Source organism: Pseudopodoces humilis, chromosome 7, assembly GCF_049639895.1.
Source record: "Pseudopodoces humilis isolate 2021_Gansu_Grassland_sample_001 chromosome 7, ASM4963989v1, whole genome shotgun sequence".
NCBI classification, from domain to species: domain Eukaryota; kingdom Metazoa; phylum Chordata; class Aves; order Passeriformes; family Paridae; genus Pseudopodoces; species Pseudopodoces humilis.
Window position 1 is genome coordinate 32066375 of NC_142206.1, and position 23601 is coordinate 32089975.

At 37.9% G+C, this 23601-nt stretch overlaps 1 protein-coding gene across 3 annotated transcripts in view; it reads right to left on the reverse strand.

The window, feature by feature from the left end:
• Positions 1 to 3459: 3459 nt before the first annotated feature.
• The window catches only part of SCG5 (secretogranin V), a 29398-nt gene continuing 9256 nt past the window's right edge, over positions 3460 to 23601 (reverse strand). For 2 of the 3 annotated variants that reach the window (XM_014250047.2, XM_014250048.2), the window contains exons 3-6: positions 17674 to 17823; positions 14678 to 14790; positions 10139 to 10192; positions 3460 to 6491 (exon numbers count right to left, since the gene is read on the reverse strand). In XM_014250047.2, the coding sequence (XP_014105522.1) occupies positions 6396 to 6491; positions 10139 to 10192; positions 14678 to 14790; positions 17674 to 17823 (413 nt within the window). In that variant the 3' untranslated portion in view covers positions 3460 to 6395. The remainder of the gene's footprint in view (positions 6492 to 10138; positions 10193 to 14677; positions 14791 to 17673; positions 17824 to 23601) is intronic. The other variant, XM_014250049.2, reaches the window with a different exon arrangement.

A 23601-nucleotide genomic window follows, 5' to 3' on the forward strand; every position in this document is an offset into this window, starting at 1 on the left:
ATTGTTGTATTTTTAACTGAAAGAAATGTATGTCATTATGGCGCATATTGCTTGCCTGCTGGATAACTTTGCACTCAGGAGAGTCCCTGAAAAGAAGTCTTCCAGGACACCGTAACTTAAGAGCAGTAACCACCATAGAGGCTGCAGCAAAGCTGGAGACACTGTGGGATTAGCAGGAGCTATAAAGGATATTAGGATGAAGCTATAAAGAATCAGAAGCAGGACATACTTTTCTGCTTTTTTTAACTGTGCACACATACATTACCCATGGCTGCACAGGGTCCTGTGGCAGCTCAGTCTTAGGGTTTGGGAACTCAACCAATAGCCAGGGTCTACACATGAACTGTCACAGCCATGCTTATCTGTTATATCAATGACTTCTAAAGAATTTGCTTTTTTTTTTTTTTTTTTTTATTTTAGTCAATGGTTTATGCAGCATTAAAAATTTGTTTCTTCAATTGCCGTAACAGCTTTCAGGCCCATAAATCTTACAGCCATTGCACTACTCGTTGGAATCAAAATTTTGCAATTCTCTTAGTCACTGTTTGCAGCATTGTTTAAGAAAGGGAAAAAATAACCAATGGTGAATTATGAGTGCTTCTCTGGATGATCTAACCTGCTCTTTCATCAGTCTGTTTTGTCCATTTAGAAATATAAAATGTCACAGTGTGGTATTTTATATTTCCAGTGTAGAAAGATGTTCTCCATTGAGCTGAGGAATCAGAACATCATTTCCCTATACAGGCTATCCCACTTGAATTTCAGACACTTTTAGAGAACTTTGGGGCATTAGAATATAGATATTGCACTGAAAGAACTTCTAGGGTTTTGTGGGTTTTTTTTTGTTTCTCAAAATAAAGAATTAGTTAAAAGATGTCTGAATTCAGCATCAAAGCCATAGGCACCTTCTCTGATCTAGCAAATATGCCCAGACCCAAAAATCCCTATCATCTGTAATGGAGATCTTTAGTGGTTCCCAGGAAAGTAACATTGTTGTATGGTGGTTCAGGTTCAGAGCAAAGATCTGGAGTAAAAGGAGTCAGTTTTCATACATTTAATGTACAAAAAGCTAAACACTAAAAGCTGAGCACTGTTGTTTAAGCTAAACAACACTGGTTAGGGAAGGAGGGAAAGTTTGAGACTAGTAACAAGTAGCACATTATTTTTTTCTGTGCTTCCTCCTTTGCCTCACTCAGTTTACCATGAAATTTAACCACTGACTCCCACCACTCTTCTTCTTGGAGAAAACAGTAGGATGAAGAAACGGTGATTAATTGTGAAAGACAGCCATGCATTACATTTGGAGCTGCATTCCTTGTGCTTTGGAACAAAATTAAAAAGAGGTGATTCAGGTCTACTTAATCTTTAAAGTCTGAAATCATTCTCAATTACCACCATCTCTACCTCTGCTCCACATACAAATACAGACCTCATTAATAAAATGGGACTTTTTAAAGCTCTTTTAGTTCCAGTTGATAATTCTACTGCCATGACACTCGTCTTTAATGTTTGTTATGCTCCCATGTGTTGAACACATGCTTAGCAGCTCTCCCAACCATCAGGATTCATGTAATCACAGCAAAGCAGTCATCATCATAAATAAAGCAAACATGACAACTGAAACTACATATTTCCTTCTCATGGTAAACTGGGATGATGAACTGGAGCTCAATGCCATTCTTCACCTAACAGCAAAAGGCTTGAGCACGGTAGACCTAGACCATGAGTGTGCTTGGGAAATGGTTCATTTGGCCTTTTCATTCTCTTGTATTCTAAATCTTGGCTTAGTTCTCAATCCTGTGGTAGTCAACCACATTCATGAGTGATAGGGACCTTCATGATGACAATTCCACATCCTTTGCTTACAATTGTTTTTAGTTTCTATTTAGTTTGCACTTAAGCAGGTCACTGTCCGTGGTTGAGCCCTTCAAGGGAACTTGTTCTTTGCTCATGGTTGGAATGTGCTGTTGACCCTAGGTATGACAAACTGGCAGACCTTTTAAGGGACACAGTAATTCTTTATTTTAAAAGTGTACTTGTTCTTTGAGATTATTCCCGAATATAATTCTTTTTGAAGAGTATTGAAGGTAATTGAATGCCTTCAAACAAAACTGAATTTTTAAGTGTATGTATCCATATGGCACTGGAGTCAACATGTTCTGCTGGGTTTTTGTTGTGGCTGTCTTTTCTTTAGAGCACGTCACATTGCCATCCTATTTGCATCAAACATGACAGAAATAGAATTCTATCTCACTGTCAGTTCCATTAGCCTGAAATGCTGGATTCAGGTGTCTCAAAATTGCAGATAATGTCCTCTCCCTGACAGCCTTGATAGCTTCTGGCCTGGATGGAGAGCTATGTTAAATCCTACAGATAGTGACACTTGGCTAATAAAATAGTGAACATATTCATCTCCTTTGTGGATCATTTGTCCTTTGTCCTTTCCTTGGAAATCTTAAATGTTCATGGGATAGTGGTAGCATTCTCTGAATCTCCTCACCTTGCCCTTCTCCTTCCATAAATCTGAGTGTGTGACTTCAAAAAACTGAAAAGTTGTCTTTAAGGTCTTTGTCCTACAGATCCAGGCATTGTCCATTTGCATTAAAAAAAAAGTAATTGCATAAAAATTCTATCATATTACAAGTGATAGAGCATTACAGATGAGGTGAGGTGAGAACTGGTTTAGTGAGCTTACCACCAAACAGGCCAGAAGATTCCAAGTTTGTTTTGGGTTGATGTTGTTATGGGCTTTTTCAAAAAAAATTTAAATGTTCAAAAATTAGTTTCTTGAACACCATGAAAATGAAAACAAAGCCTTTTCAACACTTCCATAGAGCTACTGTTTAGAGGCCTGATTTGAAGTCTCCTCTTCATGGTGAAAAAGCTACTTGTCTTCTTCCCCAAGTACTGACATTTGGAAACAAAGGAGCTTGAGTGTTACTCTGCTGGAAACAAAGCCAAAAACCTAATTGACTTGGTTGTCATCTTTCTGCCTGTGTCCTTCCTCAGTTTAACAGATAAGATAGGCTTTGTCACATTTTGATAAAATAAGCTTCAGGTCAGCTTTACTTGCAATCCTCTAAGTGACTCTCGGGACTCTGGGAACTGGTACCCAGCTTCTCTGGGTGGCTCCTGAGTTGCTGCATAGATAGCTGCATGGTTTTATTGCGTTTGGTGAATGCAAATGTGACAGTAATTAGAAGCATATCACTATTTCCCCTCCTTAGCAATTCAATAAGAATTTGTATATTACTTTATTCTGTGGGTTAACATCTTTATAGTCTTTACTAATGAGTTTATTATTAGACTGTACTGTGTTTTAAAAGGTGTATTAGTGTGTGTGTATGCACATGCACCCCCAGAGTAAGTTTTGTGTCACAAATCAGATACTCCCCTCAGTTACACATTGCTTTTTTTAAACTGGAGTCATAAATATTTCTTTACCAGACAAAACCAATGTTTCAGGGCAATACACTTTATTTTGTATAGCTTCCTTCAAGCACATTGTGTCTCTAATGTGTTAGAGATAATTAACACACTTGCAAATTTTAAAATACTCTAAAAGGTTTTAATTTGATGGAAATTCTAAACAACACTATCAATATACATGCTCCTTAATTCACATGCATCATAAAGGTAAAAGGACAATTATGCCTATGCAGCTACTACATAATTTCTAGAATTTCTACATTCTTTTAATTATTGGTTTGGTGAACTCTGAGTGAGGAGGGATAGTTGGTACCTTTGTTCATTGATTTTGAGACCAGCACTGTGATTATTCTGTTTAAAAAACTATGTGTTCATGTTTGGACTGTTGTTGGTACAGTAGGAGGGACAAGAATTTTTGCTTGCTTTTTCTTTTTTTTTTTTAATCAAGTCTAGCTAATCCCAGTATGAAAGACAGCTCTACCATGAAACAGAAATTAGAATAATGAATCTCATTATCATGGTGCAACAGCTATATTTTATTAACATTTCACAATAGTACTGCTGAGTCCTCCTGGTGAAACACTCAAGCTGCCTGATGAACTCAGCAGACAGCTGCTCACCACCACACACTTGACTTGTTCCAGCAGACAGTTCCTGTAAGACACATCATTGTTTTGTGCAAAGATTTTTATTTTTTTTTTTAATTTGCTTGCATTTAAGGAAAAAAGCAGGTCTGAATTGTGATATTTTTCCTTTGCCTGCACTACGCAGATCTATCATACACAGGAGGGCAGCTTCTCTGCCGCTTGCAGTCTGACAGGTATCCCTGTTCTGGCCAGTTTGCAGTGCTGGATTTCACATCCCCACACAGGCTGGAGTGACCTGGAGAGCTTCACAAAATTACATGTGGGATTACTGATACTATTAGGCAAGCAATGTTTCTTTTCCCTTCCCAAGCCCACTATTTACTGTACACCCCTTTAACTAAGCACTTGTCCTTAGTAAGGGCTTAAAAAATGAAATAAATCGCCAGCATGGTTGTTTCATTTTTGTGATTCAAATGGATTTTACTGGAGCTATAAGGACAGAATGTAACTCAGATTACTCTAGAAGTATTGGTGGAACAGTCAAGGATCTGAAGAAACACCAGTCTCTTAGGAATGGCAGTCTAGCCTCCAGCCGCCTGGAAGCCTTGTAGCTACAGCAGTGGCTGGCAGCAGGGTTAGATGGGAGGAATGACCATTGCTCACACTCTGGGCCACTGGGCATCAGTAGGTTTTAATGTCAGATTTATGCCATGATATATAAAGACTCTTTGTCGGTTTTGGAGCAATCTTTGTAGCTTTGTAGTTTTCAACACCTGTGTGAAGACTAAGCAGGCGTGCAGATAAAAAGAGTTAGCTCAAGACACAGAGAATACAAGTTCTGTCACATGAACAGCTAGATTGCTCCCATCCTGTTCCAGCCACTGGAAGCCAAGGGCATTTTGTGATGCATAGAAATTCCTCATTTTTGTGTCACGTGTGAGTATAAATCCCACTTCATAACATACTATTCAGTTTTCTCTTCAAGATTTTTTTTAAAAGGGAAATATGATGAAGGACATGATAGTCCATTCCAAAATATTAGAATTTTGCAATCCACTCATAAATGGCATGAGAGAGCCAGTTCTCTACATACATAATTTACTACAAATTACTAAGTGGTGAGACTGAAAAAGCAAATGCCATTAACAGTCATATCTGTGCCATCCTGTTAAATTTAATTTTATGTAGCTAGGAACCTTAATTTCTTATCTGTTTTTTACTTTTTTTCTAAGAGACCATCATTATTTTATTGTGTCTTTCTACAGGATGGGAAACTACTTTTTTTTCCCCTACAGATTTGTAATATTAGCTATAAGCTAATGCTGTTTTCCATAATTCCAGTGGTCCATTCACATGGCTTGAAATATTCAGGTGTATCCTCATCTTTTAGAAAGGGAGAAGCCTGGAATATAAAGTTCTTTGATATCCTAGGGGCAAGAAGGCAATTTAAGCTTCCCAGAACAACTTCAAGAGCAATGACAGCTACCAGTGTTATTAGAGGAACATATTTTTTCAGAAGATCAACTGTAATGACCTTCATATCCTGGATTTAGATTTGGAGGTTGTTGACACAACCTTATTAACACAGACAAATGTCTCCATCTTTACTTTTAATTTAACAACACTATAATGCACAAATGCTGCAGTTACTGAGACAAAGAACAGCAGGACTGATTAATTTTCACATAACAGTTCCATTGACAAGGGAAGATGTTCACAAGTGTTCAGGAAAGCTCTGGGCATGGAATGATTAAAACTAACAGAAAAAATATTCCAGTGAATACAGTCAAAAAGCAGTTCTTTAATTTTTACATTTGCACAGCAATAACAGAGACAAATGAGCCTCTGAAATATTTTGGAAAATGTCACTTTGCAAATCTTGTAGATTGCTTAAATGTTTATTAAAATGGACCAAAAGCCAAAATTCTCTGTGTAAAATAAATACTTTGTCTTTGCTAAGTAACAATATTTGTGAACAAAACATAAAACTGTAATTTTCATGTGTCAAACATAGTAACATTTAAGATTAAATGTTGGAGTCAGACTTGGCATTTTTTTTTCATCTTCCTATTTACAAGCTTCTCATTAAGACCATTTACCTCACATAAGCTATCAAAATGACTAACATTTTTAAAGTTTGCTCCATGACTAAAATTAAAACAACAGAAATGTCCTTTTACCATAACTTAACAAAAAGCAGAACCATACTTTTATCATCTAGGAGAACATGCTGTTATAAATACAGCTGGTTTTCATCTACAATTATATAAATAACAAGCATGCTGCCATTCACAAGGATTTTAATAGATGATTATATATAAGCAATATCATGGTCTCGAAGAGGATGGCATGAGTTTTTATCTTTCATTTTTATTGTACTTATTTAGGACCTTTGTCTTCATCTGAAAATTGTGGAACAGACTTCTTTGCTACAACATTATCCAGTCGCTGTCCTTGCAGATACGGGTTCACACTCTGAAAAAGTTTAAAATTATTTAAACTTATTAGAAACAGGGAAACAGATAAAAGGTAAACTAGGATTAGTGAACACATTTATGTATTTCTTATCTGTCAGATATTTACAGACTTGGGAAAAAACTGCTTCCAGGGATTAAATCTAAAAGTCAATCAGTGTTTTGTATGTAATAATTATTTTTTGTGCAAGAATTTAATTCAATCCACTGAAACAAACACATGTGAAGGAGGACTATCAGGAATATAAAACGATCTGAATTAAACGCTGTCTTTTTGCTCCACTCCTCCTTTCCTCAGAATTGCTGCTGCTTCTCTGCTGGGCTAACTCCCTAATTCTTGAGGCAGGACAGAACTTGTTAGAGAAGTACAGGCAAGCTTTGGCTCAAATCACTAGCCCCTGATGGACATTGTGCTGGGGTACAAACTAGAGACCACAATACCATTTTGACCAAAGCCTCTTGTTCAGCCTGTCTCCTCTCCAGGAAACCCCTCCTTGCTTCCTCTCTTGATGCTGAGATAAAAAACTGCTGGCAAAGAAGCAGAGCCAAACAAGGGTTTGGCATAGAAAATGGCTCTCACAGCACTGCCAGAAAAAGGGAATGCTGGAAAGAAGATTCCTGGAGAGGGTTTAACTTCACTTTACACCATGCAAGCAGCACAATGTGAGGCTGAAGATGAACAGATCCTGTCTCAAAACTGCTTGGAGATCATAGATGGAGTAACGTAGAAAGCCTGGGCTTGAATTTTATCTGTACCACTGGAGTAAAATGTATTTGCAAGTGGCAAGCATTCAGTATTAAGTATCATTTACACCTGCTTTCTGGCCTGTCACAGTGTCAGTGTAAGCAAAATTCAAGTGTATATTGTCTCCTTCACACAGCTAAAATCAAAAATTCTAGCATGAAGGTTTTTGATGCTAATAAAAACTCTTTGCCTAAGGACAAACTTCAGAGGAATGCAAATTTTCCAGTATCTCCTGATTCTTGTCAGGCTGACTGTGTCACAGAAATTACTTTTCTTGAAATATTTCTGTGCTTCTTTCACCAAAACTTCAGAGTAAAAAAAAAAAAAAAAGAAGAAGAAGAAGAAAAAAAAAGGCATTCAAAATGGGCATGAAATATTTCTTTTCAGCTATCCCAAGTATTTGTTGAATCTCTGGAAAACATTTGGGGTTTATCTGTCTTCAAGTTTAAGCCCTTGGGTTTCTCCAGATTTGTGGAAGCTATCATTAATACTTAGTCATAGCACAGAGCAGCCCTTTTGCTTCCTTCTGTTGGGTTTTGGGTGTTTTGCCTGCTGCAAGTGAAAACATAAAAATATTAAAAACCAGAAATGAATGTGGAAAAATCTTTGAAAATAAACTAACTCCAATGGTTTAAATTGTTAGAAATAAGATGTATGTAAATTGGTTGTTTGTGTTTGTTTAAAGAAGTTCTGTTTAATGTTAATTTAGTGAAATTCAACTGTTGCATAAACTTCTAGGAATTATTTGAAGATTCCTGGGAAGATTAATTGGTCCTTTTTTGGAATGCTACTTGCTTGCTACTTTTTGAAATAAAGTAGAGGAGAATGAGACTACACAAAATTTTGAATCCTTCCTAACCAGCAACAGAAGACACAAAATATAATGCAAAATACTTTGGCTGATTTGACTAAAATATGTTTAATCCCATGCAGCTGTGCAGAATTCAAAGTAATGCAAGTTCCCGAGCACCTCTGCACACAGCTCTGAGCCCGTGGCAAACTTAGTGATCACAGAAGTGGTCCTGACACTTCTGGACAGGGCTGCCTGCAAGCACAGAATTGTAAAAAAGGGGAGAATTAGAATTAGATGTCACTGTAAACCTCCTTGCAGTGCAAGTGCTGCAGAGAAGCCAGCACAGCAGCAGGTGGTGGGTACAGCCCTCTGCTCTGCACGCTGGCTGTGTGTGCACGCTCAGGTGTGCTTCCAGAGGCACACACAGAGGCACAAATGTGATACAGACACACAAATATGTGCACTTGCTCAGATGCACTTTTCTAGACACCAGCAGCACCTCTGTGGCTGGGTCACTGTGTCCCTGGACAGACACAGCAGGGTTACCACCTACACTGTTACACAGCACTTGTTTTACCTCAGATGAGGACGCTCAGATGTAAAAAAATCAATCTGTTGCCAGATCCCAAAACTGTGTCTAGGCAGAAAGGGATGGAGAAGTGGCAGGGAGCACAAAAGGCAGGAGGGGAATCCAGTGGGCTTTTTTGATTTCTAGGAAAACACACTGCTGCTGACAGAGTTCTAGTTTACTCTTCTGCTGATAAAGTGGAAATTTTTGTTGTTCATTAAAGCATTATTAATCATTACAGTATTACCCTAAAATAATTTAAATTCCAATGAATTTAGCATTAAGTGGCATGTTGATGCTAGGAAAATAAGCCTGCTGTAAAGCAATTCACCTTCAAAATTCTGGGCTACCCCTGGCCATGGGACTGTCAAGTGTCTCCAGCCAGTACTTCTTTTGTATCCAGTTACGTCAGTCAGCTCACAGAAAGAAAATGTCTTTTTTTTCTTTTGTCCCCTCATGTATATGTTGCACGAATTCCACTTTAACATGCTGTTCTAGCTATTAGTAAATATTCTGCTAAACTATTTCCAGAGTAAATTCTACTTACTTAAAAACTACCTTAAGAAAAAGGGTGCCTACCCGTTTTCCCTTTTCAACTAAGAAACTCAAAAATCAAATGTAAGCATGAAGCAGATACTAAGCTCAGGTCAGATCTTTAACTTATGGTTGAAGTGTAAATTGCCAGTGATGTCTGAATCAGAAAGAAATCAACTCATCTTCTCCCTTTCTAGCAAAGACTTAAAGTTTGAGAGTTAATAAATAAATCATCTTCACTTATGCTTGTTATTTTAAATTACATTTACTTCATTTACAGTATCAACTGTCCTGTCATATTTTGAAAAGCTACTTTCTGGCAGAGAGTTGGACTTTTCCTTTTTGTAAAAATAATACATCATCAGCATGGCTAAAGATGTTGTCTCTTCCTGAAAGTGATTTTTTTTATTTTAATAAAAGAAAGGCTGAAACTACCAAAAAAGAGAGAGTAATGAGGCAGACTGTGCAAAATCTCTCTGTGTGCGTTGCTTTCCTTATTACAGGAGAAGAACAATGAGAACCCTTTCATCTTTGTCTTTTAAACAAGTGGGACACAGGGATAGGAGTTTCATCTGAGGTAGATCAGATAAAGAACAACCTTTAGTATTACTTACACACAAAAACATATTCACACACATGGGTAGTGGTAATTAAATTTTACTAATATTTTTAGTAGGAATTTTCAAATTCTGTCTTAGAGATATTTAAATAATTTTAAATGGTTGTAAGCAAATAAAATCAATTTTAAAAGACAGATAATATTAAGTTTGATAATGTTCTACACCTAAGTGTATCTTCTGAAAGAGGCTATTTTGAGAAATAAATCTTGTACCCAGTACTCAGTCCTGAAGCTGGCTATAGTAGTTTATCACAGAGAGTACCTGACTTTACACATAATCTAAAGTATAACACAAATGCATTAGACTATCTCCTAATTTCAACAACATGGTTTTAATTTTTATTAGGTATCTAGATTATATAGGGGCTATGAAATATTCCGATAGTTACCCTCTTTCTTCTTTTTGGACCACCATTGATTTTCTCAAAGAGTAAACTCTTGCTCTGGAAGGGAAAAAAAAACCAACACAGCCATCAAATCCATTACACTCTTCTTTTAAAATACTATTTCTGCAATCAAATATTATCAAGTCTAGAGAAGTGTGTAGTTTTATGGGAGAAATAAGCCACAAATAAGTATTTGTGTATTCCTACTAATATTTGCAGTTCTTCAGGAGCAGTCACAGCCTTATCAACAATTTTAAAGCCAGTATTTCTCCACTATTTTATCCCCTGTGTTCAGGAAATAAGTGCTTCAAGTACGTGCTGCATAGTCTGGATGTTCCCCATCATGTGATATGTGGTATAAATAGATACATATTTTTTTTTTTTAAGGAAAAGCAGAAGGAAAAAGAAAAATAAGAATGTGAGGGAGAAGATGCAGGAGTCCTGCCTCGGGTGTGTCTTTTATACATTTGAGGTGACACAGGAACAGGAGCAAAAAATACTTGCTTTACAAGGGATTTTCTAATTCCTTTTAAAAACAGAAATAGGGATCATTCCTACTGTTTTGTTGTCTTTGCTTATTCCCTTCCAGATATCAACACTTCCCAGTGCAAAGCTCTGCTGAAAGGAGTTCAGCGCCAACTCTTCCTTTGTTTAAGTAGTGCCCTCAATAAAGTTTCTAAAAACCATTTGGTCTATAACATTTTTAATGGCAAACCTTTTAAAAACTGCCAGAAACATCTTGGCAGAAGAGAAAGTTATGATGATGAGAAAAGAAAAAAGAAAAACAAACCAACACAAAAAACCCCCTCTGACCATAGTTTACGTAAGTGCATCCACATATTGTTGTATTTCTTATAAGTAGTGAATTCTAATAAAGTCTGGAATAACACACACATGTTCAACACATTTTGTTTCAATCCTGTGTTATGAAGAAAACCAAAACCAAGCCCTAACCTGAAAATGGAAGAAGAATCACATGTATAAAAGCAGAAGAGTGTATAAACAAGCCCATTAATTCTGCTATAAACAACTGACCTAACATTGATTATATAAATAGAAAGTGTAACTCTAGCACGAGACAAATTCACCAAACACTTCTAGCTCTCTCTGCAGCCTTGATATGAGAAAAAACAAACATTTTCAAGTGCTACAATGAAATCTGCCAAAATTGTCTGTTTTGTACGTCTAGTGTTCATTAAACCTCGAATTCACAAGGCCTATCTCTTGTCCAACCCCAGTTATTTTGTCTGAGCTGCTCCAAAAGGGAACAGAGATGAAGCTGGCCAAGAGGGACATTCTTTGCTAGTCATTTATGTGAACTCACTTCAGGAAAACTTAAATTTAACATCTTAAAGAAACTCAAGTATGCATGAATTATTCTCCTTAGGAAACAAAGCACCATCAAAGCTTCTCTTTGTAAAGCATTTGACCTTATACTTTCACGAGAGGAAAAAGAGTGTTCCTGAAATAAAAAGAATTTCATGGACTACTGGAGCTAGCATTTCTGTCATTCTGAAAACTTCCTTACAATTGAACTGTTCCTTCTCAAGGAAACCGTATTTTGTTTAGTCTGTCTGAGAATGTTTTAAGGCCCTAAGTACTACTGTAGCATTATGTGGAGTACAAAGCAAATATGGTTGTGGAGCGTGAGCTCCACATATTTGTATGATAATAGCAATCCTGAAAGTATGTTCCACTGCGTAATGGCCTGACCTCATCAGCCACCAAAATCTGCCCGGGAAGTGTTCATCCTTCACTGAGAGGTTCTCAGGAATGAAGGCACAGAGTCTCCTCAGTTAAAGGTACACCTCATGAAGAGACATTTCTGCATGTGATTTTCTACTTTTCCCTCCCTCCTGGAGTTTCCTTTGCATCCTCTTGGCCACTTGGATTAGACTACTACAGGCTGGAATTTGGGAGGAAAAAAATCAGAAGTTAAAATGGTTTCAACCGACAAAATATGTAAGTGGATTTTAGATTTGATTGTAAATTGTATATTGTAAATTATCTTAGTGCAAGTGCTTCTGGATGCCAACACTTCTTCAACCCATCTAAAGAGCCAATCTGCAAGATTCAAGAAAGGCACACCCAGAAAGTGTCTGTGTCCTATAAGAAAAAAGTCTGAACTGGGGAAAAAACTTTGACATCTTAGAAACTATAGTTGTACACAAGGATAGAAAACTCCAAAAGTCACTCATCCTACTGTTTCCATTGTCCCCTCTATGTTTTCCACACATGAGAGGGGAGGAGAGCATAAGCTGTGGACTTCGTTTTATAAACAGAGTCTGTTGCTGAGACTTCTGACAGGTCAGCATACTGATATAGGGGAAGTTGCCCCAAAGGCAGAAAAAAATCACCTTTCTTCCCACTCCTAACCCAGTATACCTTTATTATGATTTATATGTTTGTATCTGCAGATGTATTAGCAATATTTACACTTAATATTTAGCATCTACATAACTCTACACTTTGCTGCATGAGACAGCTTCTAGACTTGCTTGACCCTTACAAAACATGTCTCTTATTCCCAGGATACTGCAGAGGCCCCACAGCTTTGCTGTGATGATGTCTGTCACCAAAACAAGCCAAACAACCTGTTTCTGTCCCAGCAGGATGAGCAGGTCCTTTTTTTTCTGACCTGCTAATGTAATTTGGGTTTTTCTGTGGCCACACTGAGGAATGCATGTTGGCTCCTGGAACAGACAAGTCACTGGGATCTGTAATGCTTCCTCACCCACACAGTGGTGAGAAAAGGCTGGGGAATTTTAGATGCTCGGGACAGCTGGAGGATGAGGATGCACACAGTTACCCATGGGCAGCCCACAGCCAGCTGTGTTGGTCATTTACAACTTAATGCAGACAACAGTGAATGCCCTAAAAGATCTGATCTCCTTCGGCTCTGCTTCATAAGGTCTCAAACAGCTAATTTTCAGAGCACTTACCTGATTTTCCCAGAGAATTAGAAGTACCAAACCCAGCCACTAAAAGATACCACTGTATTTATCTTTTTATCATGTAGTAATATGCAAGTAGGAGATGATCAGGGCTATTCTCCTGGATCTGGGCAGAACATTTGCTCATGCACATGACCAGCTGTTTCATCTCTAATTAAAAGGACCTGGAGTTGGCTAAGACCTAGCAACTAGATCTGATTACTGTTTAGTACCAGAGAGTGCTTTAATCCATACATGAGCAGCTTTTTCTCCTGAGTTAGCAGTGATGGATGGAGCTACAAAAAGGCTCAGGATTCACTAATGATTTACTATCATTTATTAAGGATACAAGTTGCTGATGACAACACAGTACATATTGTTTTATCCTGAAATATTGCTATAGGCCAAAGATTTACAGAAGTGCTTTTGTAGTATTCAGAATGGTATTATGAAAGCGAAGTACTCATGAACAGTAAGAAAACTAACAGCCTTACCTGGCATAAAAAAGAAAGTTCACCATCTGGTGTTTTTTAAATGAAAATTTTTGATGGTAATTACTTAGAATTCAACAAGTTTCCAGAATTTGGATTTTTGGCATGATTCTCTCCAGAAATTTAGCACTTGCATAAGTAATTAAGACTATAAATCTTACACTGGTTTGATTACGAAGACGAATCATTGTCTCAAAATTACGTCAGGAGAAGAGACTGCCAAGCATGTCCATTTATCGATATATGCTTGCAGAGCACTGGTTTAGTGCAATCTTAAGTGAAGTGTTATAACAATGTAAAATGAGATTTCATTATTTGTTCTACAAGCATAAATTATGATCATTGTTATTGTTTTCCTGGCGCCTGAAAATGGATTTGGGATTGGACATTTTAACTGATGTAATCCAAGATTAAGTGGCAGAGCTTTCTTTGGAGACTCTAGCCTGCAGAAATAGTCTAGCTGCACTTATTAAAGTCCTTGTATGCTCAGAGCAAGATTTTTGCCCTTAGTGTAGCTCACTGTGTTTATTATATGTGATGTGTCAAATAGGTTTTTCAATATAATGCAGCTCATAACCTGACTAGAGGAAGAATCAGCACCAAGTCCTCCAAAATCCTTAAGGTGGGGAGGATTCCTTAAAGCAAGGGGTCTGAGCCTAGATTTTTTTAAGGTGATTTGAGCTGCTGAACTCTCTTTATCTGTATTTTCTTTCTATTTTTTATATATGTAGCTGAACAGCGAATAGTCACTGAACCTGGAAATTCTTTCACATTAGGGACATCTTATGTTTTGCACTATGATCTTATGATCTGCACTAATTCTGGCTACATGCTCACTGTAGTTTGAAATGTGGGTTTTTTTGCATTTATCAGGCTGACATGTTTTGGGACAGGTAACAGAACAAGGATTTCTACTTTCTGTTTTTCTGGGGTGTCTATCAATCACAAGCACTATTTCTGTTTTACAGGGCAAGTCCACCTTTTCGACAAGTTTCCCTTGGGGTGATAATTTTTTCAGCATTAAGAACAATACTGTCCTCATGGTTTCATAGTGCCCCACACAGCAGACAATATCCAGTTCCACATGCAACAAAAATAAGCAAGAAGCATGTACTCACCCACTTGCCCCTGTTGGGATAGTCATGCTCTGGATCAAAAAGGTGTTGGTGCAGTTGGTATTCCCTGCTGAACTCTGCTGTGTCTGGGGTGTTTTCTAGACACCCATCATCAACTGCAAAAGAAAGCACTGAGTGCTTAGTAGCTTTGACACACACAGTATATGCCACATTAATCAGCAAACTTCTTAAATGCAATTAAAAAAACCATAAAGAACTCGATGACTAGAAAATACCAGGTTCTTTTTTCTCTTGAAACAAATTTTTCAGAATGTATTTATTTTTAAAAAACCCCAAATCCTCACAACTTAATGACAACTGAAGGAATTTCTTTTCCATGCTCTTTCCCTCCTTTATGTTTTTCTTTAAATTATTGCACTTGATTTTACCTAAAACTGAATCCTGTTCTGATACAAAAGGGATATTATTTTCTTTTTTAAATGCTCACAAGTAGTTTTAGAAATGGGCAAGGCAATACTTTTGGAGGTCATGGTTTAGCAGTGCTGTGAGCAAAGGCAGAATTTCTTTCACTGAGTAGCTCCTCCTGGAGCTCCACTTCTGGTTTGCACTTTATCCAAAATGGCTGAAAACCATTTCTGCATCATAAGATCTCATAAAAATTCTATGTAGCAGAAGTTCTATGATGAAAGCATTTCTGTAGGTTGGTAACTAATCCAATTGGTCCAGAAACTTCCTTTAAGCACAAGGGATGGTTTTGTAGACAGTGTGACATCAAGATAATATCCTTTTTAAAATCAACTTACAGTCTTTTTACCAAAATAAGTCATCTTTAGCTTAAACAAAGTTTCAGCAACTTGAGGTCAGAGTAGCTTTTTGGATAGAGTCTGCTCCTGGAGCTCCCACTGCTTTGCCAGCATGGGGAGCTTGCAGTCCAAGTTCCTTGCAGACATACCCGAGGAGATCCTACCAGCCAGGGCATGATGCTGGGCACTCAAACAGCTGCATCTGCCAGAGCACAGGCACTCCAGAGCACACACCTGTAGACTTTCCCTTCTGTCCTTGTGTGTCATCATGTAAAAAGATTTGCAGATGGATTATCTTCTTCCCTCAGATGTGGGAAACAGTAAAAACTTAAAACTGAGTTGATTCAATGACCTGAGAAGGTTATTCTGAGTTCAACAGATCCAGCTTTCTCTCTTTTCTCATTGTGACTGGGAAAAAATAGAATTGCCAATAGAAAACAGGGGAAAACTCTTCATATCTAAGTAACTCAGAAACTATTAAAACATTTAGAAATTATTTCAGTCTCAGCAGGGACAAGGTTGTATCAAGAGAGAAACAGGTGACAAGAGAAGTGTGGTAGACCTCAGAGCATTTGTGTCTTTTGGTAGAAAACACAAAGGGCAGCTGGACACATGGGTGTCCTCTATGACTGCTAATCCAGAAGTCTTCAGCTCAAGTGCTCCAGGCTTATGTATTCCTGCTGTGGAATGTGCATATGTAGACAGTGACTGGAAAAATTGTTTTCCATTAAGCAAATCCACAGACCTGATTGAGGAAGGCCTCTGGTAATTTGTATGCATAATACAGTCACCACTTGAATTTCCATTTAAGGCTCTGAAAAACATTTTACCCTAATCCTAGCAGATACTATCTTCACTCACAGCATACCTCTGACAGAGCCATTTATCTGAGCAGGCAGAACTTCCCTGCAAATTCCCCATGTTCAGATCTGACTGTATTAGCCTAGCTAACAACTTTTATTTCACCTAAGAAAGAAAAATGGAAGGGATTTTCAAAGGCATTTCCCTGGATGCCATGTTTTCAATTTATTTATCTGATCATGACCAGAAGTCTAATGGGCAAGCAAGGAAGATAGAAAGTCTGTGTGTGTGCTTGTGTGTGTGAGAAAATCTAAACCCATCATTTGCAACTTATCAGACAACAGCTATAGTGAACAAATTGGAAGATGAGGTATTTCAGAAAAGATGAAAGCATCATCACCAAATGGGCTGCAATAGAAAGCAGTAAGGGAGGACTACCTGAAACTTTGTCAAATTTTTGAATGAAATGCAAAAAGATTTCACAAACCTTTTTTTAACAAATATTATTTTTTGATTAATTCTAAGGTAGGCAGAATATTTTTAAATAAGAATACAGACAACTGTTCCGCATTATCCAAATAACATAAAAGAAGACTAAACAGAAAACATTTTGAAAGGATCTCTTAGCTCACAAATAAAAAATGAGAGAAAAATAGAGTCCAGCTCCCAAGGCAGCCAATGGGTGTTTTACTACTGCTCTCAGTACTGGAAGTCATTCCTTGGCTCAAAGAGCAGGAAGGAGATCCGTTCTCTCAGGCTGCGTGTCTATCGCGCGCACGCAAGGCTGCATTAGCGACCCTGAGCCGTGGCCCCGCAGGGCTGGGCACTGCCTGGCTGCAGCCTGGGGACACTCTGTGTGTCCCTGGCACCCCTGGCCATGCTGCCCCTCTGCCAGGGCCAGCCTGCACACAGCGCCTCGGGGCACATCCACAGAGCTCTCCGCTTCTTGGCACAGAAGTGCCCTCAGCGAGCTATAAAGACACATGGATTGGAGCCAAGGTATCTTAAATATTGACTCATGGTCTGGGTTGGAGATCAGGGCAGACAGTTTCATTCCTCTTGGCACAGTGAAAGTCTCTAAAATAAGGGTAAATCTCATCTGTACAGAATAACTTTTTTCAGGGGCCATCTTAAAAATGAACTCCCTTGGGAACGTGATGCTCTCATAAATCTCGCTATCTTCTCCTCTGAGGTCAGGATGGTTTCTTCCACATGACTTTCTCCAGCATCATACAACAATAGAGGAGGTGCACATATTAATTAAAAAAAAATTTAAAAAGCTGAGGTGAAACATTGAAACACCCAATTTCTCAACAGTTCCTCTCCAAGGGTAGAGAATGAAAAATTCCTCATTTCTGATCATGGGCTGTACAGTGCTGAAAGACAGGAAAATGTACAGTGAAGACAGAGGTACAAAGGCTACAGCTGAATTACCTGTTTTTCCAATAGGGCAGGGATTTGGAGGGTCAGGATATCCTTGGTCTTCACTGAAATCCTTTGGTACGTTATCTCCTGTCAGCTCAGCCACGATGTTTGGGATATTGCCATAAGGACCCAAGTGCTGGAGACCCTCATGTGCACCACCTAGCAAAGACAATTTATGCACAGGCTTTTTACAAGATTAAAAGTGTAAGCACTTAAGCTGGTGCAAGTAATCCAGACTTCAATTTAAAATACAATCTCTCTCTCTCTCTATATATATATATAATTGTTTTAGAGGCAAATCCAAGTTTAGATTTCAAGCACTTCTTTCAGAAACATAATCATGTGACCTAAATCCAGTAACTTAGATATTAAAAATGAAACTAGGAAACAAAATTGGCCACATATTGTTAGTCTTATGGCTTTTTTTTCCTTAACTATGAAAGTTTTAGGCGTGTAAATGTGAAGAAAAAGAAAAAATGAAGCCTGATACCTTTAAAAGCACAATCATCTTCAGTCACTGATACTATTACTGTTCATTATAGCAACTAACAACAGAAGATATGGCAAGCATCATAGCAGGAACACAATGTTAATGATACTGTAAAAATAAATGCTACCTGCACAGCCCAGAAATACATTAATAAGTTAAGTCCCAAGGGGGCTTAAGATATTAATGTCCTTGGGGACCCAGGGTATTCTAGCAAATTAGCTTGTGTACACCTAGAAAAATTATTTTTAAATTAAACCAGTTCTTAAATGTAAATTTGCATTTCCTGTTGTAATGATGAAAAGTAGTGAAGAGTCCCTGTTATTGATGGGAATTCTTGTTTACATATACCACCTCCACAGTAGTCAACAAACCATCCCAGCCAGTGACTTCACACCTTTCCATACAAGACTGCCTTTTCCCGTGGGCCCCAGAGCGAGCACCATCACTGCAGGGTTACAGCAGCAGTGTGCAGCAGGCTGTGTAACCCAGTGGCAGAGGACACCACGATGGGCCTGCTGTGCTCGGGCAACTGCACCCAAAACTGGTGTGCTGTGGCCACCTCCCACCCACCTCAGCTGGGTGCCTTGCCTTTCACAAGAAGGGTCTTCCACTAAAGATCTGGGAACCAAGCTCAGGCCACTCTCTCTCTGTATGCCTCTCTACAAATAATTATCTGTCCCAGATCTTCTCTGCATGCCTTACTGGCCAAAGGCATCCACAGGCTAAACCCCAGCTGCTTGTGGAGTTTTTTAAGTACTATTGTACACTATTCTTTTGAATTTCAGACAAATAAAATGTTAGTTTCGAGCACGTTCCTTTTCTCTGAGAAAGACAGCCACCACACACACTGCAGCAATGGAGATGGGTGTGTGACAGCAAAGCAATATTTTTTTTAAACCCTATATAATGAGGGATAACAACATACAGTCAACATATAAATTCTACTAACAATGAATTGAGAGGAAAAGGAATTTGAACAATTGGAAAATATGAGTTAAAGAGTGAACGCAGACACAACTGCTTGGGTAAATAGCAAAATCACCATATTATCACTAAATAGTCTTATTTTAAATTTATATATTTTTCATAGATCCACAAGATGTGAATAAAGCCTCTGAACATGAAAGTTGCTCCAAAAGAATCATTCAAGTATTCCTGTCCCAAATTACAAATAAACATTACCAGCCTAAATCATCTTTTATACAGCCAAACATTGTAAGCTAACATAATCACTTGCAAAAATTGCTAACAGAAGGCACTCAAATACCAAATGTAAATTTTGTATTCATTTCTACATTTAGAAGTGGCAGTTGAGGCAAATTTTGCAAATTAATTTTGCAAATGATCATCGGATGTTAGCATTATGGTACTAGAAGCAAGTTAGTCTATAAGCACATATATTTCCATTTTATTTGCACAATGGACTAAAATCTAATCAATGTGCTAATTTTCCCCCTCAAGTACAAGTCTCTTATTTTTTAATGCAGTGTTGCAGAAAAGTTTTGCAGATACATAACAAATGTAAAACTACCTCCCGTAAAAAAATTACATCTCTGTTTTCTGGGGGTTTTGCTTGTAGCTGACCACAAGACCTGGTACTAAAACCAGAATAGCATTATACTCACTCTGAACTTTATTATACCTTTAGTCCACAGTCCACACAAAGATGACACTCGTAACACAATAATGTTATGGTGATGAGGTTAAATTTAATCCACATTTAATAAATTTAATCTAAATTTAATCTGAGGTTACATTTAATCTAATGTAATTTAATCTAATGTCTAATATATAGCATCAAATACTTATTTTGTCCCGAGTTCCTTCACATGAAGATTGATTACATATATGAACTTAAAAGCATCAGGTTATGATTCTGCTGTAAACTACGGAACCACATAATCAATACGTGTTTGAACATCCTGTATACAATGTGGTTCACTATGGGACAATCCATCAGATAGAAGCCTATCTGTGCTTGCATGTGGTGCAGACCGCTTGGCACCAAAGCTCCATCCATAAAGAAAACAGAGGTACTTAGCAGGCTCCAGTGTGCTATATATACATGTAAGTTTAAACCTACTGCCAAGAATTCCCTTGACTGAGTACAAACCAATCTTTTTATATTAATATAAAGGATTGTTTCCTTTAGGTATAAATGTCCAGGATCATTTGAGGGTTTCTCCTTTCTTTCCAAAAGAGCTGCAGACAATAGCACCTGCTCTGGTGCCATAATTTAGCACGCTTGAGTGATTTAATAGCATCAGCAAAGCTCATTCCTTATAAACTCTGATAAATAGTGCACTCAGCAAAGACTACAATAATAAAAATGAAGTGCTATGAATATACAAAGTAGGGGTATTATGTACAGTAACTCTCATGAGTTGCATTAGTTTTGGTATTATAACATTACTGATTTAAAGAAACATATTAGGATTAAATACACTGCAGCTACCAAATCAAAATATTGGAATACGAACATACAGTCAGCTACAAAAATAGCAGAAGATCAGTTTCTTGAACTTTGAGGCAGAGCCTCAAGAAAAGAAAAAGACAAGGCAACTAAATACCAAGAAACTTTTCAGTTTCCTATCCAAAGGAATCATGAGAGACATCATTAAAGTATTCGAACTTGGACGACCAAAAATCCAGAGAAGTACAGACAACACCCTTGTACTGAGAAAGTTAGATAAAACTATGTTTTTTTCATGTCTTTGTATTTATATGAACAGGCTTTTCTGTGCCTCTTACTAGCAAACACTCCAAAACAATCAGCTCTCTTTCACATGCAGGATTTCTGTGAGCATTTATTATTAGGTATTTCACATTCCTAGAGGATAGAGGTTTAGTTCTCTGGGGCTAGGATCTGCATTGTCCTAAGTTTTGAATTTAATTTAAAATATATGCGTATATGTAGTCTTCTAGCACTAGTCCTGAATTGTTGCAGGGTGGAAAACAAAAAAAGAACAATGCCACTCACCATTATTATAATTCTGGAAAAGTATTTTATCAGCTGATTTTAGTTAGAGATCCTTGGAATGATTAAGTTTAAAGTGTAGACATTTCAGCTCATTTCTTTGTGAGAGCAATGCTGTCTTTATGGGTTTCCCACCCATGCAGGCAACACAACCACTCCATTCTTGACGGACAAAAAAAAAAAAACCCAAAAAAAACCCAAGTAACATAAAGAGCAACTACTTTCTTACTTTCTTGCAGGTATTGAATATTTCCCTGATCATACACATCCAGTGGAAATGCTGTTAGTCCACTGAAGTTTTAGCTGCTGCTACCCATCTATTGGTAGTGCAAAGCAATACCAATTGTGGGAACAAATCTCTGGAGAACAATCTTCCATGTCAAATACAAATTGGCAGTGCTGCCCCCCAGAAGAGTCAGTTTAAGAAAGTCAATGAGTCAATGAGAATGGATTTTCAAGAGTGAAAAATTATTGCAGAACATTTAAAGAGAAACAAGAGGACAAATTCGCTTTTCAGTCTCATTTAAACCATTTCATATGTCACAGTGAAGATAGAGTTACCCCAATTAAAAATTCAGAACAGAGGTAGTTTGGCCAATCTTAGCATAGAGAAATAAAATAGGATGGATCATGAGTATGTGCTGTGAGTAAATAAATCCCAAATACCAAATTAAATCCCTTTACTTAGTGAGTCATACCAGGTACCTCAGAGTGTCCAAGCCCCTCACAGATTCACAGGGGAATCTTTTCCCTGAGCAGAAATCACATCTCTTCTCTTGACCTGTACAAACTCCACACAAACAAGAGCTGCAAGGGAAGCCTGGTATAGCTTATCCCATTTGCCCAAGGTTCCCAAGGGAGCAAACATGGATTAATGAGATGTAATACTATACTTCCTACTTTGCAAAATCTTTTGTTAATCTGGCCTATTTGCTCTTATCACTTGGAAAAAATCTTCAAGATTGTTTACAGTGTCTCCTCAACAAATCAGAGATACATCTTTTTCCTTTTACACTGTCGGCTTCCCATATTATCCTGCACTTTCATCCCCAGTCATCTTGCTGCATCTACATTTGTTGTGTTATTGTCACATTAAAAAGGAACACCTCCCCAAAGGCAGGTTTGATAGAATGTTTCCCAGTGCTCTTATATGTTAAACTGGGACATCATCCACTAACTTACTTTTTCTTCTATTCTATTATCTGCAGGACCACCCATCATGTGAACTCTCAAAAAATTCTGAATGCAGGAAATGAATTTACATTTTCCTTACCCTATCTAACACTTCTAAAGGCTTTACTTCCCCAATGCTGTAATTATTATTCTGCTAGCTTCATCTTAGAGAGTCCTATCCTGTTTGCTCAAATTGATTAAGTGCAGGAAGTAAGAACAACTGAAAAAAAATATAAATGATCACATTTTGTCTATTCCACAGAAGCTGCTAAGTAAGAGAATAGGGAAGGAGAAAAGGCACAGGAGAACAAAGAATGGAAAAATGCAAACCTAGCCAACTTCCTTAACCATTCAAGAGCACGCCTCGAGAAACACAAAAACACTACAGCTATACATGCTCAGGCATCCCAGATTCCAGAGTCAGCTTGTCTTCTTAATGACACAAAGTTTCTTAAAACTATAAAGACTAATTTTCTATTTCTCTGCAGAGGGGCAATTTCTTCTAAAGCCTTAAGCACACACATCTCACAATTACTGACCTTGCTTTCAGCAAATAATTCTGTTTTATCCAATATTTTAATTACAAACAGTAAAAATATTTAAGATATTAAAGGCTGTTATTGTGAAATGGTTAGGACCAAAGTAATGCCCACGCCTCTCACAATAAATTTATAACAGTAGCTTATATGTCATTATTATTCAAATTGTATACACAATAAAAAAAAAATCCAGCAGCCCACTTGCTGACAAAGCAAAAAAAAGCAAACTCCAATGCCTGCCTTGGTTGAACAGTTCTCTAATGGATTGTATTAACTTGTTCTTCAGCTGAACAGTGGCTTTTGCACTTGACCATGTGGATTAGCTGACCCTTTTTACCCACTCAGTGCATTGTGCAGTACACAGCCACGGGCCCCTCTGCCTTGCAGACACCACAAATCAGTAGAGAACAAAATCCAACACAGGCAGCAAATTGCACCCTCCTGTCACTGCCCCAGCACAGCCTCACTACTGACCACGTGTGCAGCACATGGGTTTGGGATACAGGGCAACAAAAGGAAAACTGACCTCCTTTATGCCATGAGGGATGGGACGCTATTTCAATCCTATAAATGTAAATGTGCCAACGGAAGACTGGAACACTTTATTCACTTGACACCAGCTGCATGAGAAGTCCAAATGCTCCATCAGTGTCAACACATTCAGAGAAAAATTCTTCTTTCACTCCTGTAATGTGAAACCTGGATGCACCAAGAACATTCAGAACATCCATGTTTTGTCTCTACTGCTCCACCGAACT